We start from the raw sequence: 21,744 nt of genomic DNA on the forward strand, positions 1-21,744 counted from the left end.
TGGAAGCACCACTTTTTATTATTTTTATTATTTGCTTCTTTTTGAAGGAACTACTAAATATTGGTCAGATCACCACCTGAGATACAGAAGATTCAACTTCACGTTCATCCTCTATGACTGTGAATTCAAACTCACATCCCCCACTTCTCAGGAAAGTGTAAATAGGTTATAAAATAATCTAGGGACTCTCAGACTTTTCTACTGAAGCCTTTTCTCTTGACATCGAATCATTAAAATGCACTGTTTCAGAGCAGTGGGGGGTTAATAAAGGTGACGAGAGGACTGTCCAGCCTAGTTGGAAGACTGTGACCTGTGAATATTCGATGCCCTTCTCCAATATTTGATCTTTTGTTACATGAAAAAAATCACAGCATAAAGTATCTTTTTTGAACGTTTTTTTCTGGCTTTTGCACAGTAGTTAGGGTTATGTTTATGAAAAGTTTGTCACCTTAGTATTTCCCTCTCTATGGAAGTAGATTTAATCCAAATAAATTCTATCATCTTCCCTTTTAGGAGAAGGTAGGCTAGACTCACACACCTGTAAGTGAGGGAAAGCTAAATATTTCAAAAGAAATTGAGACAGCTGTATTTTCCAGAATCCAACAATCACCTCCTTCATCCCTGCTTCCATATTTCTAACTGTCTCTGCTGGGCCACATGAATCAGAGGACATAATAAAGCTCCAAATGTTGAATTCCATTAATGCTTGGAAAGTCTTTAAATATCATATATTTGGGTTCATACCTTTGTCAGGTGTAGCTGTTAATCTGTGGCAAATGTCTGCTTGAGCTATTCAGGAGCCATGGAGACCAAGCAGGTCAGCAAATAACACTTCTCACTCTTTGAAACATACATCCAGTATTATTTTAAATAGTTTTCCCACATATAGTTTCAGAGAATCAAGATTTTTGTGGGACACCTACTGTTTTTCAGACATCCCCAGATGAAAAGGTGCCAGTGATCTGCATCTATAATTTACATTGATGGCCTCTCTTCACTATTTTTTTTTCAAGTTTCATTGATTTTTGAATACCCTTAGCGCTAAGCCACAATTCCAAGTGAAAATATGTGTAATATAAACTGTATAAACTCTGTAAAAATTCTGCCTCAACCTTGGGGAGGGAAACGCTCCTACTTGCACCATGTAGATCTGCTCACTGTGCTCTGACTCTTTCTTCTTCAAATGTTCTGGTCATGTATATGTCTGCTTCCCAGACTTCTATAGTTGTGTCCCCTGCAGCTTTGAGAAACTTAGTATCTTCTGCAGAAGTTCCATAAAACTGTCTTTCAGTCATATTAGGAATCAATTCACTGACGCTTTCTGATCAAAGCCAGAGCTGTAGCCAAGTATCTTCCATGGCTGGCAGGCCCTTGGTTTGATGAAGTCTCACAGTTTTTTGTGATCTTTCAAAACAGTAAAAAGCTCCTCAAACCTCCATGAACTGCACGTTGCTATCCTGCAACCAATTGCTGGAATTTATTATGCTAAAATAATTCTACACAGTGGTAGTGATTCGAAGACCTGCAGAGTTGACCATGCTCCAAAACCTCTTGCGTTAGGTGTCAAAACTGTCTGCAACCCTATCTTTTGCTAGAGTCAAAAATGCTTCTTCCTTCTTTATCGTGTTGTGGGGGAGTGGTGGTGAGAAGTGGGGAAAAAGATGCAGTGTCCTGTTTCTAGTGACAGGAGTAGCAGGTGTTTAACAAAAGAATAAGTAACAGTATAGAATGATCCTCCCCTGAGGATCATCCTCTCTGCCTGCATTAAAGAGCTTGTAATAATAATTCAGCATACATACCTTAGTTATAGCTCAGTTGTTGTGCTCCAAGAGTAGACCTTCTCGGACGGAGGGTGAATCAGCACTGTTTCCATGCTAGCCTAGGTACTTCAGTCTCATCACAAACATTGATTTGTTCTAAACAAGCTTGCAGCTCCTGTCCTTGAAATATCCTCTCTAACGTTTACATGTGTTCTGCACCAAATCTGCCTGTGGTAAGTGCGGTTCCAGACCTGCCAAACTGGGACCGATCATAAATACAGGCTAGAGTGGTCTAAAATCTGCAGTTGATTCAGAGCAGATACCACTTGTTGTATCCACCCTAACAACAGGCATAAGGAGTGCAGCCCATTCAGAAAACATACAGGTAAAGCTTTGCTTTCCAGCTTAAATTTCCATAAAATATACACTCTGTTGTAGAGTTATACCTAAGCTCTGTCAGAGGAAGTAAATTTTAATTTCTGGATGTGGAAGAAACTGATTCCTGTTTGCCTTACTTATAAACTCTCTCACAATCTTCTCACAATCTGGCTGCTATTGCAGCCAATCCTCACTGTCTGCATTAAGCTCATCTGTTTGCCAGAAATTTTCATTCTCATTTGCTTTCATCACCAGCTAGTAAAAGGACTGCTCAATATAATAATGATACCCTTCTAAGCTGACTTTCCATAAGCCAATAAGCAGGCCCTCTGAGGCCCTCTCGAAGCAGCTGGCCTTCCAAATTCTACCCTCCTCATTCTGGGTCCTGCTTGTCTAAGGACAAATCTAGCTTGTAGAGAGATTATTCCATACAGCAATATTTCTGTTATTGCTTGCACAGATAAAAAATTTGAAATTTGTGGTTCTTGGTTTCCTTTCCCATGTGATTTATAACTGAACCAAGAAAAACTACTGATGGGGTATCATTTACTAGAAACAGCTTTTCATGTGTTTCTGGGTTTATGAAATCTTTCATTGGGCACCCAAAAGGCAGAAAAGCACTTCTCAAGAAAAGCAATAGGATATGCATTTGGAAGACTAAAGGGTGAATAAATGAAGCACAGAAACTGATGAGAAGTATCTGTTTCTCGTGACAGCTGCTTGCTGTGCTTTATATAATCTTTCTGGGAACAAAGGAGAGAGGTTTGCAGATGGATAGGAAGAGGCGATAGATGGAAGAGGACAGACTTTTATGAACATTTTTAGAACAGAATGAAGGGCACTTTGAAATGCTGCAATTATGTGGGAACATAGAGATATAGATGTATTGTGCTCCTTCTATTACACAATGTTTATGCTCACACCTAGGAGTTCATTCTACATATGACTTAATATGTATAGATCAGTGAACGCAAAAACTTTATACCTTATATGAGGATGTAATGTGTGCTCAGTTTCGAATTTAGTTATTGCACTATTATTTACTTTTGCAGTAGATGTGCACAGCTACTACTATTTTTAAGCACATCCCCTAGTATTTTTAATGAATGATAATTGAAAACATCACTGAAAATAACAGCATTGCAAATTATTTAATTCATAAAGTGGTGCTGTTTGCAAACCCAGTAAATTCCTTAAGTTTATAAATGTAGCAAGCAGACAACTTTGTTTACAAGTCAGAAGTCAGATGGGTATGTCCGTTTTCTGCATCTCTGGATGCTGGACAAACACACTTTTATGGGTGAGGAGTTCAGGTAATGGGAAACTCCCTTTTGTTGTTTTCCCTTCTGGAAAACTTAGGCTTAGAAAGAGTGTTTAAGGCAAATGGCTGTAGTCCGATCACATCAGGACAATGGTGTACATTTCTTGCATTCCAAGTTGTGCTGTGAAATCACTGACTCATCGACGGTCTTTCCTCTTTCATCATTATGCTTCATGAGCCTTTCCTTTCAATATTTTTGTTGCTGTTATCTGCACAAATATGGCATCATTTAAACTTCTTTCATATGCATAGGTGTTGTCAGCGTTGTTACCTCTGCCAGTGAGGTCAACTGCTGTAGAGAAAAGAATAAAGGCCACTAGTTACTGTCAAAGCTGTAGCCTCCTTGCCAACATCAATAACAGTATTGCTTTATTTCTCTGGCTCCTTTCAGCTCCTATCAGCTCATTCCAGTCTCGGGTTATCGTCATCATCTTCCTTATTTTTATGGAGAACTCTTGAGATTGTGAAGGGTAGTGGTGAGGAATAGAGTGATTAATAAATGCGAGGGTGACTGCTATCTAAAGAACAGAGAAGAATCTAACCAATAATGTGCAGACATCTCTGAAGATTGCCACTGGGGTTTGCTGGATCTCGGCAGCAGAATCAAATCCTGTGCACGTGCATTTCTATAAGTTTGTTCTCAGTTTGGCTGTTACATTCAGTGACATCTTTAAAAGACAGAGAAAGATTGTTTAAATAGGCAGTGAGCAAAATGGAAGCATACACTGTGCTGCTGCGTTACACGGAGAGTGTTCCCCAACGTGGTTAAATGGGTGTCTGTAGAGGCAGTATCGGGACAATTGCACTGCAGTGTAACTTAAAATATACTTCTTTTTCCTAAAAAATGGTATGGTACACTTAGACCTATTTATTTCTTAATAACTTATATTATCAGGAACCAGAAACCAAGAGCATAAGTGAAAATGTGTGCTAGATAAATTATTCTTCCTGTTTGTGTTCATATTAGAAAGATACATCTACTTCAAAGTTGTCTCCTTACTCATCTACAGTCTTAGCTAGAGAGAAATTGTTTGGGCAACAATCAAGGGTATAGCTGGCTGTGAATAAGAGATAATTAAGCACCAGGCACAGAGGTATATATGAGGTGAAGGACAACAAGCTGAACTAATGCTTAGGTTGCAGAAATACCAAAAAGGGGGCAAACATTAAATACATGTTGTCAGTGGAGCTAAAATTATAGGAGATAATTACTAATAATTTCTTAGGGCACTTTGAAGTAAACTCTTCTAACCCTTCTCTCTCTGGAATTATGCTAGCAATGTATTATATCATACGTTAGAGAAGTAGGCTCCCTTATGGTTTGAGTTTCTGCTTGGAATCCTAGCAGTTCTAGCTATGAGTCAGAGGACTGTCTGCTTCTTGTTTCGTTTTTGATCAGTGAGCTCCATGATTTCATCATCATTCTTCTCCTGCTCCTCACCTTTGTGTACACTGGCGGAGTCTTGATGGTGTTTTCAATGAAATGTTGTATCGGTTGAGTAACAGAGCCCGGACTTTACAATAGTCAGAGATTCCTGAAAGGTCCTAAGAGTTTTTATTAAGTCCAACTGAGTTTCCTTCTGTGGGACACCTGTTTTGATCTTGTTTTTGCTTGGAGAACAACTTTCAAGTCTGGTAATTTCAGTGGCTAGAATTCAAATGGATCTATGCATATAAGTCTTCCTAAAGGTCAGTGAAATCCAAGATCTCACAGGACTGTCCTGAAGCATGAGGTGCGAGTGTTTAATAATCACAAGTACGTTTATGACAGGTATATGAATTCCCCACAAACTATAGTCTCAAAATACAGTACTTGATTGTACTCATCATTTAAATGAGGAGCATAGGTCCTACCAGGATCATGAAAAACAGAAGACACGAATGAAGAGAGGAGCTGATTCAAGTAGCCAGCAAAGCAAGATGGGATTAACAATGATAATACCTGGTAGATGAAGTCAGGGGAGGAAGAAAATAAAAGATCATTGTAGCTACCAGGAGTACATTGGGGTAGCCTCTGCTATGTTTTGCCTGGTATAGTTTGCCCTTAATTGCTTAGCTCATGGTGAATATTCAGTAAAATTTTATTCTTACTGCATACGTGCTGCAGCCCTTAGATTCCTACTCTGAATATTCAAGATGAAGTTTTTCACATTTGCCTTTAAAGTTGGCAGAATTTTTGCTACTTTTTTTTCTTTTTTATTAGCATATTAGGATATTAGCAGGATTAGGATTAGCAGGATTAGGATATTTATTAGGATATTAGCAGAGTGAACAAAAAAGAGATGTGAAGGAATACAGCTGAAACATCATCCACAGTCTTTTTTTTGCAGTATTTATCCACTTCTAGTAAATGTACATACACCCACATGCATCTGTGCCCTCTCATCAAAGGGCAAAAAACAATTTTATTTTGAGCTTCCTTATAAATTATTCCCATTCACTTTGTTTTCACTGCTCATCACTAATGGTAACAAACGCAAAATATAGGGCTGTGTTTAATTTGTTGATATCAACACACTGTAAACTGAAAAGCAAATTAATTACAAGTGCTCACTCCTTTTCTTTATTTTCTCTCCAAATAAACAACAGTTGACTAAGGTTTATCTTAAATGTAAACCAATAATGATAGATGTCTCAAAAATATGAAAAGGTAACTGAACCAAAAGTTGACTGGAATGTCATGAAGAGTTTTGTTCTTGCACTCTAGAGTGAAGCAAAGCAGTAGAATATATGCCAATACAGGATACCATCCTGCAATAGATACTTTAAATAGCTTCATCCCCTATATGATCTCCTAATCCTTTTGTAATTTAGTAAACATACTGTTTTGCTGTGGAATGCAATTAGGTATGGTACTGTGCCCAGAGGAACTGACAATTTGATTTCATGCCTGTTGTTGAGTATTCAGTCTACCAAGTCAACTCACGATTTGTACTTAAGTGTTTACTAAATGAATGGCAATTATTTTTTCTTCCTTATTGCTGTGACTCAGGTACTTCCACTATAATATACAGAATATATGTAATTTTCATACATATTGCAGAAATATAAAACTACCACAAACATAAAAGTAGAGCCATGTTTTTGCAAATAAAGGGAGCATATATCCAACTGCAAGTTTACATTCGAGTTCCTTTATAAGTATGTACTTAAATACTTTACCAAGGTTGAGTATTAGATAGACATCGTAAGAGGTAATGAAACCAATATCATTATTGCTATTTTGAACTTTTCTTAGGAGAAGGATTTAATTGCCAAAGGATGCACAGAACTCTTTACTAAGAGTGCTGTTAGCCAACAGTGGTCATTATATATGCATTTTATGTATCACTTTGCCATTTATTTGTATTTGGGGGTTGGGGAGAAAGGAGAGTGATATCTGTTAACAGTGCTAGAAATTCAAATTCATTGGAGCTGAGATACCATTCAGAGATTTATCTTTAGCACTTTTTGACATCAAGTTGGCATTTGATTGTCATAATTAGGTCAAGTGGTTGACAGATCTGTATGTGTTAAAGATTTTTGTTGAAGACTACAAACAGATATCAAAGATTAAGATCACATGTAACAGTATCATAATGAATCATAGTTTTAATTCTTTACTTGCCTTATTTAAGTTTAGTAAGTGATTTTGTCATGTGACAGCTCTGGCATGGGAGATGGGGTCCCTATGGCTAATGGGAAGAATATCACACAGAGGTATGTTACAGGAACCCATATGCCTCCACCATTATCAGTTTTAAAAAATAATAATCTAACAGAATGAATGCAAAATGCTGATGGATGGCAAAGTAATCTTGGGTTTGTCATGACATTACTCCTCTTCAGAGACTCCAAGAGCAATGGACATATAATTTTGCATCTATTTTTGTATCACCCAAATGTGATACTGTGTTTGGAAGAATGCTTACCCATCTAGTTTTCCCATTTGAAAATATTTGTCTAAACATTATAGCAATTTCTAATGGAATACCAAATATGCAGAAAAGAAAGATGAGAATTCTTTCTTTCAAAATTCACTGTTCTAAATGCACTAAAATTCATCTTCTTTTTAGATCATCTCGTATCACATCTCTAGGTGTGCCAAAGCCTCTGACACATCCTTTCATCATTTAATAAAATTATTCCTTGTACAAGTACGAGAGCAAACAATTCCTGGTGGCTAATGCCAGCTTCTGTCGGTACACTTCCTTTCCGTATTTTAGAAATGTGAATTTTGCTAAATTCCACACTCTGAAAATGTACTTGGAATATGAAATAGACAATAAAAGTGATCAAATCACTATGCATAAAGTGTTATTGCTCATCAGAGAACCAAAATAACTGATGGCATCTAATAATAAAGTTAAATGTGTTAGCATAAACCACCACAAACACCAAATCCTAGTAATGTAAAATAAATAATTTGTCAGCCTAATGAATCAGTCAATGAAAGATATATATTTTTTTCAAAGTCTGCATGCTAATGACAACTTCATCTTTGAGCCAGGAATAGTGAGTGATGATGGTTTGATGCCAGGCATTGAATTTTAAATGGTGAAGCAGCATCTTCAACACAACTAGTCATCCGCTGTTACACATGGCACTCTATTTGCTAATGTCTAAAGTGATGCAAGATTCTCAAAGAGAGCATCTGGATATCAGCTTTTTCTTTTTACTGCAAAGATAAAATGCAGCATGTGAAATGTAATGCCTTCATGAAATGAAAGAGATCAAAAACAGTGGTTTTTAACACTTACGTTATATTGCTCCTTTAAGGGGATCTTTACTTGCTTTTGTTCAAGCCCCCCAAAATCAAAGCAAAATCTAAGATTCGTTTACCAGTATGATGATACACTATTTCACAATCTGCAGACTCTGGTTGTATTCCAGATCTGTTTTTCCTCCTGAATCTTATTTTCCCAGCTATTCTTGTCACTCCTGTCCTGAAGGTAACACACGTATTTTCAAATGTAACACTTCCATTTTCACACACATTTTCACACTTGTGTGTGCATGTGAGTGTAAACCAATGGAAAGCTTGCTAAAGAACCCTTTACCCAATAATTTTCATGTCTGTGCAAGTCTGCTGAGTTTACCTTCTTGGCTGCCTATGTCTGATTCCCCAAAGCCTGCCTTCTGACTCTGCATGTTTTCTGAGTATTGTTTTCAAGTACTAACACTTTTGAAGTGTTAGTGTTAGCTACCTAAAATGCATGAAATTGTACACATTAAAATATGGTAATTGATTTTGATAATTGAATATGCATTCTATTTCTCTTTGATATTTCTTATTTGTCCTTGCTCTTCAGACCAGCAATTCTGCATTTTCACCAAATCTCCCTTTATTACTTCAGAGGGTTCATCTGACAGTTACGGAATTACATGTTGTGGCTCTGATTCTGTTCTTATGTGCACCAGTGTGACACACAGAGTTACTCCACAAGAAAATTAAAGTAGGTTTTACTAATTTAATTTTTAATTAAATTAAGGCTTGGCATATGCCTTACAGTCATTCTATCTTGTGCTGTGTTCCTACAAAAGGACAAGACTGGATTTAAATTCATTTTGAGGAATTTTTTGTGTCCATCCCACATAGGATATGGGGATGGACATGCCATTATTTTACTTTTACCTTTATGTTTTGGGATGAGTCCTTCAGCATATCCTTTCAATTGTGACTGGAAGATATGATCCAGTGCTCACTCAGATTTTCTGAGAAGAAATGTCTCAAGAATGCTTTCTCTACTGAAATGCAATGAGTTTTTAAGCCATCTGTGGATAGGATCACACCTTCTATTTCTAAAACAGAATTCTCCATGAATTTCAGCAGGGAGTTTCTTTATTAGGTATTGCTCTACATTAAAAAAAATAGGATTTGCTTATAAATGATCTGTTGTTGACTTTCCATTTCACAGAGATACTGTAAAATGCAGCTTTCTGAGATACTATTTTATCTTTCTGGGTTTTTTTTATTTTAGGAGAAACAAAGATGACTACAAATGTCTCTCTCACACAAGAAAATAACTTAGATTGAATTTGCTAAATAATCTTTATTACTTTGTTTCATAGACCATAGAAAATAGGTTATTATTATTATTATTATTATTATTATTATTATTGATTTGACAGGTCTCTGCATATAGCTTTAAATGTTCCATTACATCTGTTGCACAAAAAATTCCCTGCATGTAGAATGAGAAAGATGTTGACCTAATTGTTTTAGAAATAACTATGTAGAAACATCTAAAAGCATTAACAAAGGAAATATTATGTCACTACCAAATTAATAACAAAAATAGCATGAAAATCACTTTATAATTATCTAGGTTTCCATAGAAACCATGTTTGATGGTAGCCAATAAGACTGGGCTTCCATAAGCCATTAGGATTGGGCTTCCATACTTCTGCCTTTAATAAGCACTATTTCTATTCTGCCTTTTATAAACAACTTCACAGTTTTTCAGGAATGTAAGTCTTGACCCTATATTCTTAAATGACAGCACTAATCACCTATACGCTTTTTAAAGAGCTGAACTCTTGAACTTAAACATGTAAAAATATTTAAACAAATTAATTATGAAAAATACCACATTATCAAAGGAAAAAAAACAGAGTAGATTTATATATGAGAATATTTATGTATTGTCAAAATACAACAGTTGTATGAAAACAGACAAGGGTATTAATCCATAACACAATCTGATCTCTTTATTACATTTTCTCATTGTAATTTCTCACTACCTTTTCTCATCAAGCCTTCTCAAAGCCTTTGGCCCTTGAGTACTGGTAGTACTCATGTAAGCAAATGATCACCAGTGCTAACAAAGGTGAGAATGGTATGGCCCATCAAGGAAGTCCCTATTTATTTAAAAACAATATGAATTTTATCTCTGTTTCATTTAAATAAGCTAGATTGTCAACTGCTTGTGGTAACATTTGGTTTTCACACATCTTTTTGCAGTTTTTAACAAAGCCACCTTAAAGATTTCTGTACCTTACATGAGAAAGATGCTAGAAGTATCTCTGGCAACAGCCTAGTTTCCAGTTGGCAAAACCAGGCAATTTACCTATTGATCTCTATATATTGATTTATAACAGCTACAGCTATTCAGCTATTGACAAAATCTTAGCATCAAAAATATCTTTAAATAACATGCTTTATATGCAGTAGTGTAAATTAGCACTCGATTAGAAGTCACCATTTTCAGTGGAATTCAAACCCAATAAAATAATTATAGACAACATGTTTGAAATGTCACACACATCATAGTAAACTAGTTACCAGTTACTTTCAAAATCTACTAAGAAATTATCAATATTAGACTATTTTGTCCATTTTGTTTTCTCTCCAGGATGCAAAAATACCAAATAATATTTTCTGCAGTAAAATCGTGACTAGAAATACTACTTCTGGCTAAAGAGCTGGTCAGTGCTTATATCTGTCACAAGGAAGATAAGTGCTGGTCCTGCTAAAAGTTCAAAGTTAACTTGCATGTAAAAATGCGTTGGTTCATGTTCAACTGCCCTCAGCTATCTGTGCCATTTTTTGGCCACAGATTGATTGACAGGAGAAGGAGCTGAAGAAAAATGTGTATCTGTTGGTTGACTATGTTAATATGATAGGATGTGAAGCATGGTAGTTCAGTAGCATCAGCAGATGTCCCTGCCATATACCTAACAACTTCTATCTAAGAGGTAGAGCAGTAACTTTGTAAGTTGTTCGAAGAACGCAGTCTGTAGTTTGCTTTGCTACTTAAATGACTGTTTAATAGTGTGAATCTTAAAATACTTATTGATGGGTTATTTTTTAATGACAGAATTTACAGTTCAGGTGTGTTCAGGGTTTTCTTTCCATTTTTCAAATGACAAATACATTACCATCAAATAAAAAATACTGTTACAGCTTTAATGATATCCAGACAGATGTAATTTTAGTAACACCTGAGCAGGTGGTGACCACGGAAAAACAGAAATGTGGCATAGCCACAATGAAATCAATGAGGCTTTCACTGCTATTTTGATGCCAGAAATTGAGCCCAGCTCTGAAGTCCTCCAGAGACAAACTTCTACTAAAACATAATTAACAATATATAGGTAAATAGATTTCTCTCCTACTGAAGTTGATGAAAATTTTGTCCTTGTGTTCATGTACACAGTTTTTCCCAGAAAATAATAGTTCAGATAAGCTTTAATTGCATTTATAGAGTAAATCTGCAAATAACAAATAGATATTCTAAAAAATGTTGTTATTGACCTTTCAGAGGCTACAGAACCTTCTTACCATTCCATGTTTTAAGGTAGTGTTAGGGTAGTGACTGAAATAGACATCGATCCTACTTGTTTATACTCACAGGAAAACTCCCCCCGCCCTGATTTCAGCAATAGAAAGCAGGACAAGGGCTTGTGAAGTTGATGTAATGGATTTGGGAGGCACTTGTCACTCCTGACAGCCTAAAGTAGCTGGAGGAGTTCACAGTGTGCTACCTGGTTTACTCATAAGACCTATTTGTTTGCTTTATGTTTGGAAAGCAGTGCATGGATATATTTTAAAATAGAAAATAGAGATCCTTTCTTTGAAGAAAGCAAGTCCTCAACAGATCTCCTTCATTTCAGAGAAAAAAAACACAACTTGCATATCCAATACATTATGGGATTCTTGTGATAGTTGAATCATTGATTTTATATTATTTACAGTTACTTACAAAGTTTGATTTATGTTCTAAAATGTTTTGGCATTTAAATTCTGCAACCCCTGTATAGTCCTTCGTGGGCTTTACCAACTGAGAATCACTAGATTTGATCAAGTGTTTATTTCTAACTGACAGAATTACAGTTTAATTTTGTACTATTTTTGAATGCAAGAAATTCTCTCTAAATCATTAACTGAGCACCTGAGCACTGAGTGCTGTGTAAAGAAAGGTAACAGCATGGAAAGAACTGTAGACCCAAAAGCCCCATCTCATTCTACGTTACCTAATCCATCAGTGCTGGGAGAGTTCATCCTTCTTAATGTTAGGCATCTTCACTGCGATAATCAACAGAGAAGGGCAGAGAAGCACAGACCTCCCTGTGGTGATTTAGTTCACTTCAAATCTGTATCCTCCACCTTCTGAGGTGTCTGTCCCTGCTTATTTATAATAAAGGAAACTTGAAGACTGAGGTTCCTAATTTCTCTAAAACTGGAAGGGATTTGGATTAATCCTTTTTTTTGGGTTTGTCATGTTTGGAGTAGACCATTGTCTGGATTTGCTTTCATCTTTATAAGCAGCTTATTCATCCTGTTTCCTCCAGTTGAGAATTTTGACTGTTTAATTGACATTGAGGCTACCATATTGGTGTACTGTAAATATATGTCAGTGTGTGGAAGCATCCTAATTTTCTGAAGTTGAAAACATTGAAGGATAAGGAATGTTATTAATGACCTCTGTGAGCTTTCAGTGAAGACATGAGCATAGTTTGTACAAGCTTCTTAAAGTCTTAAGTATGAAAATAATAAATGTACATCTCAGTCTGTAGCCACCTTATTACAAACTAATCATTCTACACTGGCGATATATGACTAACGCTGATTTAAAAAACCAAAACAAGTCTTAATGATGATTCAGTGTGTCATAGAAAAATGCCTGAAATAGTCATTCACTGTTGTATGTCTTGCAGAGTTTACAAAATAATTAAGTGGTTAGTATTTCATTTGACAAACAAGTGCAAACATTCATTGGCTAGATGACACAAATTCTTTGACTAGCTCTGTAACTTTCACTAAAACACTATCAATTGTAACTGTTGAACAGTCTGTCAGATAAAAGGACACTTCTTGTAGTAAATATATAATAGGAGGTGGTTAGGAGGCCACTGAGGTATTTTAAAGAAGAGAAATTATTGGGTAGCCTAGTCTATCTTTGAAATCAGGAGAAAAAATTATCATGTGTAAACTGTAAAACTACAAATATGTGGAGTTGGATTTATGCATTTGTTGGTCTGCAAATCAATTCTACCTCCAGATTTATAAGTAATTCTCATCAAAAATAAAAGGGTAGCAAGAGCATAACAAATTTTGTTATGTGATTACTTTTTGTTTTGTAATAATGCAGAGAACTGTTAGCTGTTTATAAGAATACAGAAGGATCCTCTTCCTGCTAAAATCAGAGTGCAAAGGACAGCTCGAATAATGGTTTTCTAAATATGGTGAGATTAGTCAATTAGCTGTAAACATTAATTTTTTAAATCTTTTATCTGCAAGCTTGCACTTAAGTTGTAAGACTTAAACTGGAATCTGTCTACAGGTTATCACCACATAACGTTCTAGAGTGGAGATGTAACTGATGGTTTTCCTGATGGTGCATGAGGCAGAATTTAATTTATTTTCTGTGGGTTTTCTGCTAGCTATGGCAGAACTGCAGTTGTTTTGAAAGATGGAACGTATTATATGCAGACATTAGCAAGGTTAAAAAGGAAGTGCTTTTTTATGCATTTATACATTTTATAGTATTCTATAAATACTGCTGTTTTCTTGTAGCTAGCACATATAAAATACAGACCCTTTAAGCTAGTCTTTGAGGTGAATTTCTGCTCAGAAAGATGACCAATCAAATGATAACAAATTCAATGTTATACTTTTCCACATATTAGAATGAACTAAAACACAGTTTTTTGTTGCACTTAACCTTCTCCCCTGTTGTAAACCACTGGGAGGCTGGGAAGTCCAGCCAGCTTCTTCCCCAGCATCCTTGGTGTGCTGAGGCACTTCTAAGAGCCTGGGGACTGAACGGTTCCTACACATTTCAGAAAGCATAGTTTCAATTCTTCCTAGACAGATACGTGACAGAGAGGCACCTTACTGCTCACGCAGCTTGCACACATGCAAAAGAACAGATGGAAGTATCTTCTGACATAAATATCCTCCTACTCTGTAAACACACAATAGGCTTAAGCAGGGCTCCTTTTTTCTCTCAGGAAAGAGCCTATAATACACTTTCTGCAGCAAAATTGTATCCTCAGAATTATCAGTGGAGACAAATGGACCCCAATAGGCTTGTACTGATCCAGCTATTTTGTACTCAGTACAGAACTACAGAGTTTTGCTGTTGCAAAGCGAAGAAAAAGCATCTCTTTCCCACCTTGGGCACCCAGCAAAAGCCTACTTTTAAATATATTAAAATATATACACAACTATGAAAAATGTATTAAGGAGCATACCTGTTAGATATGAACTAATCTTTGGAAAATAGTTGTTTCAGCATTAATTTGTTTTAAACTTTCTCATAAAAAGGACTAACATAAGACTTATAAAAGCTTTCAGGTCTCACTTGAAGCTGTAAGTGAGCACTTTTGCTGCACTTCCTCAGTGCACTAGTCTAACTGAGCAGGTACAAAAATGGAAGTAACAAAGGGAACATTTTCAGGCCCTCATTCTGTCTTGGACTTCTTATAAAATGGCATAACCCTCATAAGAAGCTATGTGCCTGCTAAAGAAGCGTGATTTTGAACAGAACTCTGTGTTGTAAAGTTATACACACTTTCAGAAGTGCTGAGAAGCCAGTCTTCCTATAGAGGCAGATGGTAACTGCAAGCCTGTCAGCCAGCAACAAAGAAGGGCTGCAGTGCTACAGTGTAATCCAGACTGTCCCTGAAAGTCACTACCTCATTGACTATTAAGGGTGGGAAGGGAGAGGCAATGGCAGGGGCAGTTATCTGTGCCACCAAAATGACACCATGAGTATGACACTGAAGGTCTGTAAGGGGAAAGTGCCCAACTGCTGAGTGAAGTTACTCTGGGACTATAAGCACTGTATTCAAGCTACTAAGGTAGGCTTATTACCTTTGCATTATTGCAGCTATGCTTGTTTCTTGGACAAAGGTAGTATCTCTAAATGTTGCTGAACTATAGCTATGAAAACAGACTGGTGGTAGCTCAAGGAGTTCTTTCCATTGTATTCTGTTACACAGTATAGATAACTCCAGTGCTGGCTCCCATACATGTTTGGGGAGTGATAGCCACTCTTCTGTTATTGCTGCTGCAGAAAGTATGAAAGAACAGCCTGATGAAAGCCATTCTCAAGTGGACAGATTACAGAAATGGACTATGCTCACCCTTCAGCATAAACATTTCTTACTCATGTCAACTCTAAATAATGTCTCCTAAAATGAAGCACTGTCTCAAATTCACCAAGGATGTAACATAATTGAAGATATTGAACGAAGTGATTTTCGGCTGTCTGTTAATAGAATATTTTTATGGTATTTTTAAAATATACTCTATAATGTAAAATTACACAAAGATGAGTGAAAAAGTGTAAAAATCCCACTATAGCTGTTCAAGTAAACAATAGTAACAATTGCCTGAACAGAACTCCAGTATTAGGCAAACTGCAGATGCTTCAACAACTATTCTTAGTCATTCAAAAAGTGCTTCATTTCCTTAGTTACTGCGTTACTGGGTGTTTTCAACATATTTAGCTTATTTTGCAGTCTAGCAGGGTCAATACTAGGTCAGTATATAATGATCTATAATGGGCTGGTATCTGCAGCTGTTGGGACCAGACATTATTACTGGAGGTCTGCTTGCCATTTTCTACATGTTTTACTGTCAGTTATCAAAATGCGTGGTAGTGAACATGATGTTTCATTCTAGCTGCAGCTTCTATACCTTATCAATCAGGGATGTTCATAGTGAGTTCTTAGGAAACATTCTCGTTTCTAGCTTGCTTCACTGAGAGCTGGATACATATTTTGTTCAGGAGTTAAGCAGAATACTAAACTAGGCCAATAACAAAGATGAAAGTATATTTTACTCAAGAGCGCTTTGTATTGTAAAAATTAAAAAAAAAAAAAATTAGAGCCAATTCAAAATGTCCAAGTGATAGCATTTTATGCAGCCTAGGTCAAGTATTGTAGTCTTTATTTATATAAAATTTCCTCTTAAAGAGCCACTATATTCAATAGAAAATTTAATCTCACAAAGAAGTGTGTTTCTTTATAACTGTGTTTCTTTATTTATATATGGTTATGCAATTGTGTGGCCCTAAGACAAAGGGTAAAATTGGACCATTATTTTAGCCACTGGATAGAACAGACTCTTCTTCTTGAATAAAGATGGACAGAACTTAAGAGCCATGTGCTATTTCACACTGTTATTACCAAAAATGGTTAGCCGCACGTAACAGTGGGTATCAAAAGAATAAGCTAGAGAAATAAAGTAGGAGAAAATCAAATCACTGTCTCTAAATTGACAGACCAAACTTTATCAGTGCACTGACCAACAGGCACGCAGTCTGGCAAAATAAATAAAGACTATTTAGCCTTTCCACACAGAATCATCATCTCTGTACACTGCCCCCTTGCACACCATCATGTAACATGCACATTCTTCCTACCATTATTTTTTTCTACATGTGTCACTCATTTATTTCTCAGGCACTACTGCTGTCAGAAAAATTCCATATGTTAAGTAAGCTACCAGGCTGCATTACCACCCCTACACTTTTAGAAGAATACAAGAACGACCATTGGGTGAGACCAAAGGCCCATCTAGTGCAGTTTATCTTTCTCCAGCCCTGTTCTACAGCAGATACCTTGGCAAAAATATAATAATGGGGCAAGCAAGCGATATTTCCTGTGAATGTTTTCCCAGCCTCCAATAATCTGCAGCTCATGAATTTCACGAACCAAAGGTATTATTTTTATATTTAATAACATCAAGAGATTTTTCTCCACGCTTCTTGAACTCCTGTAAACTTAAAAGATTTCAACATCTTTCAGCAAAATGTTCCTCAGATGAACACATTTTGGGTGTTTGAATCTACTGTCTACTACTTTCTGGAATCTAGATTATTACCAACTATTGCTTTCTATAAACTATACTATCATCAGCCACCCCCTGTATTTCTTATGGGGGCAGGACTGTGTGATCAGAGTGATAAGGCTGGGATCTTGTGGATTTTTTTCTGTCCTTCCCACCAGTCAGATGAAGATTAGGAGAGTCTAGGTACTTCTGTTGAGACTCTACATACTTGAGTGCCCTCTTGGTGTGTGTGTAAACCACCACTCTGTGTTTTTGAATAGTCTGTATTTCCTTCCTTAGAGTGAGAATGATTCCCTCTCTCATGCATGCACATACTGTTTCCAGCCCCAAGGTATCAGGACTCCAGTAGTACCAGTTGCTAATTAACACTTTCATTGCAAATATATTACTCTTTTTTATTTAACACATGATTTCTACCAAACCTCTTTTATCACCATGTAGTAAAGTGAGAAAAGGCAATATATATAATGAAAACAAAGGGGTTTTGGTCACTTACCAAGTGAAGATAAGACATAATAAGGTGGATATTAAAATGAGGACTTGGTTAAACATTGCAGACTGTGTACGTTGGATGGCTCTGTGAAGATCATTCTATATTAATGGAAAATAGGTGTTATTTTTGGCTTTGAATTAATAAAGCATGAGCTAATTCTATAGAGGAATTATATAGTGCCCTCATAAAATGCAGTCATTCAAATGCACTGAGAATTTGCTCATCACGTAGAAGGCACAAAGGAGGCAGCTGTGATTCAGTGATTATTTAACAGGTTCTTTGTTCATCCTGCCATAATTTTGATAACGCTGCAAGCTGCCTTAAGGTTTGTCCGCTGATGTCTAGCTTAGAAATTATGTGGGCTGCAAGGACCAATTAGGGCATGGCAATTCAGTTCCCTCTAACTGTGTATGAATGGAGGAGCAGCAAAAAAATCAGCCATCCTGACCTGTTGGTAAAGTAACAATTTATGCTAATTCATTTCAGCTGATGTCTTAATTTTTTTTAATTTTGATGCAGAAAGCAGTTTTAGCAATGCTTGACCATTTCTATAACCTAACTACAGATCTGATTAGTTTCCTAACGAAGCTGGACAGTGGACTACACTTCCAAGATCCCACTAATAACAATATGCTAAAAAACAGAAACTCTAAAATACTCATTATTTTTTCTCATACTTACAATCATGTTCTCCAAAGCATGCTTTGCCAGCCAGCAATTTAAAAATACAGGAATAAACAGGTTTCTTAGAACAGGCCAGAAAATCTGAAGGAAAAATCAACACATACATATTAAAAGCTCTTTTTATTCAAGAAACTAGCAACAGTGAAGCACTCAGGAAAAATACATATTATTAATGTGTTTCTAGTGTCAGATGTGGCTTTAAATTAAATTTTTTATTCCTATGTGATGAACTGTATACAAGATAATATGATAAAATAAGGACAGTCAGTTTACAGTGCAGACACCAGAGATTCCTAAATTTGTACATCTAGCCAGTTTGTTTTATTTATTATGCTGCAACTTGAGTCAGGGGGTTTTATTTGTCCCCTTTTTGCAAGGAAAGGGAAAGAGATATATATTAACACTTTATTCAAGTAGCAAACTACTTTCTTGTTGCTGGTTAATTCTGTTCTCACAGGCACAAATCCAGCATCCACACAAGACTCCCATTTACTTCAATAAAAATTAGAGTATTAATTTGTGCAGCTATGGAAGTGAAGTGTACACGAGTGTATTAATTCAAATATGTTTACCGTGATGATGAAAGGGACAGCATTAATTATTTCCAGGAGGAAGGGTATTCTCAGAATTTGTTCCCAGATATTTCCCTTCAAAGAAAAGGAGAAAAAGAAAATCACAGTAGGCTTAAGTCATAATGAGAAATATACATAATATTCCAAAGCCACATGTGAAGTCTCTCCCAGTATCTGAATTTCAGGAGGATGATTTGTCACTGATTTAAACACATATGTCAGTGAGTGAGCAGATAGGCCACTCCAGACTAACTATGTTTTCTATTTCTCATAATGTACCTCATAGGTAAAAATATATATTTTTAAATCTATATTTCTACTACAGCAGTTCTCTGTTTCCATTTTACCCTAGATTTCCTTGCTATGACCTATTTAGCAAGACAGCTCAAATGAAGATTTCTAATTGCATTGGCTAGTCAGCTCATTCTCTCAGCTAATGAAAAACATTAAATTAATTTTTCAAATTTTTCAAAAGAATAATATATTCCTTTTTCCTCCTATTGCATTTTTAGGCATCTTGAAATCATATACAGCCATCTTCTTGCTTTGCTTTTTCATTCTTCCAAGGTTAGTTGACTTCTGTTTTTAAACACTCTCTTGCAGATAGATAAGGAGATGAAGTTCCTGTCTTCAGGAATTTATTTTCTTAGCAATACTAGTTTTTCAGTGATTCTTCATACAAGAAATGGGCTAACTTGATGGCAAATTCTTCTATCTGCGACTCTTTCTAGTGCCTTTTTCTTAGAAGCCTTTAAATCTCTAAAATCTTGCAATTGTGATAATGCTCTAGCTTTTGATGGTGCCAAAGTTTTTCTTACCTTAATGCTTATTACCTAAGATTGTCTAGGAATTACAGACAAAGCCTCACTACGGTGTAAGAGTTGCACAGACATATCACCAAAGGACATGCCCTGCTTAGAAGACTTTACCACCTAGATCAGCTATTTTGATTATCCTTGTGCACGGGTGACTGCCACATAGTCCACACTAACAGTTCCCAAGAATGAGCCACTCTCTGTACAGCCTTCTGATAGATTGGACTTCACGGCAAAATATAAAGCCAAGAGGAACGTAGATATGTTTTGTTCTCCAAGGTAAAGATGCCAGCTTATTTTCTCTTGATCTTGTTTCATTAGCCTGTGCATGTTACTCAGTTTCAGAGGTTTAGGTGTTACTCTGTATTAATTTTCATATAAATGTTAAGAAATTAACTAATTAAGAAGTTAGTATTAAAAAGAGGAGCGAAGTTAAGTTAGGGAAAGATAGCAGCACTCTATGGAGAGTCTTTCCTTCCTTTCAAGTGTATTTATCTTCTTTTATCTTTAATCCTCTACCTCACAACTGGTTCGAGAGAAAAGGAAGGAAGACAGTCTAGTGTTTAGTATTTGAACTAGGACTAAAAGATCAAAGTTTAATTGTGCCACAGACACTTCAGTATGTGCTCTTTGGAGCTTTATCTTGAAATGAAGGGTCTTCCAACATATGTCAATGAAAGCGGGAGGGTTCTCTTGATCTGCTTACCACTCATTACAGAATGGAGATAATACTGCTCTTCTTCCATGGCTAAGTTGTGACTGTGAATGGTTAGATGTTAGGATGAAAATCCATTCATTAAAAAAAAAGTATTTAAAATTCAGTAACTTCTAGCTTTACAAATTCTGTATATCATGAATCCGTCATAGGTAATGCAATAACAATGCAGCATATACTATGATAATGCAAAAATTTGCAGTACAGCACCATAATTTCTGTTTCAATGATAAATTAATCCTTCTTGTTAAAATAACCATCTGATATAGCCCCTGAAATTAAACTGAAGCGACACTGTATATAAAATCCTTCTATTTTTTCCTTTTCACATTTGAAAGCCATTGTAGCTATTGGGCAGGAGTTAATGTCTCCAATGTAACTGTAGTTGGTACAAGTTAGACATACTTCTATAATCTTAAATATTTTGTATGTTAGCAGCCCTGTAAATAGAAATGAAATTATGAGATTACAGACTGAGGTTTTATTAGTAGGAATAATAAAATCAAAAGAAAAATTGACTTCTAGATTTTTAATTTACTAACAACTGACCCATTCCATGTTTTCACTAATTTCCTATTTTTAATGTATGAGCCTTCTTTTCTGAGTTCTAGAAAAGAATGATCTTTGTTTCATGTTTCATTGTATTTATAGTTTTTCTCCCTAAAGAGAAAACAGAGCCAGGATTAAGGAATATAAATCAATTCTTTTGCCATGGCCTACACTATAAAATTTACTGCTAGGCTTGCCTTTTGATGCTGCAGGTTTGTGTATGTTCACATACAAATTCAACTTCAGTTGGCAAAATCCAGTCTTTCTGTTAGTAGAATAAAAGCATCTCCCTGAATGGAAAAAGCCCCAGTAATTTATCTGTGCAGGCAAAATGCATGTGTTGATGTGCTTCAGTGACCTAGTGATGCTTGCAGCTGTAACATTCTGGCTCCCAAACACAAGTACATCATGTCTTCTGCAAAACTGTCTCTTGCAGTGAGAACACATGGTATTGATTAAAGTAGATAAGAGTGCCTGTGCAGCGGTGACACAGTAGGATTGCCAAATATCCGTGACAAGAGTTTTGGCAATGAAAAGTTCTGATGTAGAACATAGTCTTTTTCAGGATTTTAGCCATTTGCAAACCCTCATGTCATGTGTTATGCTGTGGAAACACAGCTTGTAAAACTTTTATGGATCCAAGTGATGAAGCTGTGTAATATAGTGCTATGTTC

The 21,744-nt window shown here is 36.1% G+C and overlaps 1 protein-coding gene and 1 long non-coding RNA gene across 6 annotated transcripts in view; one reads left to right on the forward strand and one right to left on the reverse strand.

The window, feature by feature from the left end:
• Positions 1-21,744, forward strand: part of LOC135329015 (uncharacterized) — a 154,542-nt gene that overhangs the window by 99,102 nt on the left and 33,696 nt on the right. The gene's annotated exons all lie outside the window — the stretch shown is intronic.
• KCNT2 (potassium sodium-activated channel subfamily T member 2) overlaps positions 1-21,744 on the reverse strand; it is a 173,799-nt gene that overhangs the window by 94,400 nt on the left and 57,655 nt on the right. For all 4 annotated transcript variants that reach the window (XM_064515755.1, XM_064515757.1, XM_064515756.1 and 1 more), the window contains exons 7-9: positions 18,992-19,066; positions 18,417-18,500; positions 17,739-17,833 (exon numbers count right to left, since the gene is read on the reverse strand). In XM_064515755.1, the coding sequence (XP_064371825.1) occupies positions 17,739-17,833; positions 18,417-18,500; positions 18,992-19,066 (254 nt within the window). The remainder of the gene's footprint in view (positions 1-17,738; positions 17,834-18,416; positions 18,501-18,991; positions 19,067-21,744) is intronic.

This window comes from Dromaius novaehollandiae, chromosome 8 (assembly GCF_036370855.1).
Source record: "Dromaius novaehollandiae isolate bDroNov1 chromosome 8, bDroNov1.hap1, whole genome shotgun sequence".
NCBI classification, from domain to species: Eukaryota; Metazoa; Chordata; class Aves; order Casuariiformes; family Dromaiidae; genus Dromaius; species Dromaius novaehollandiae.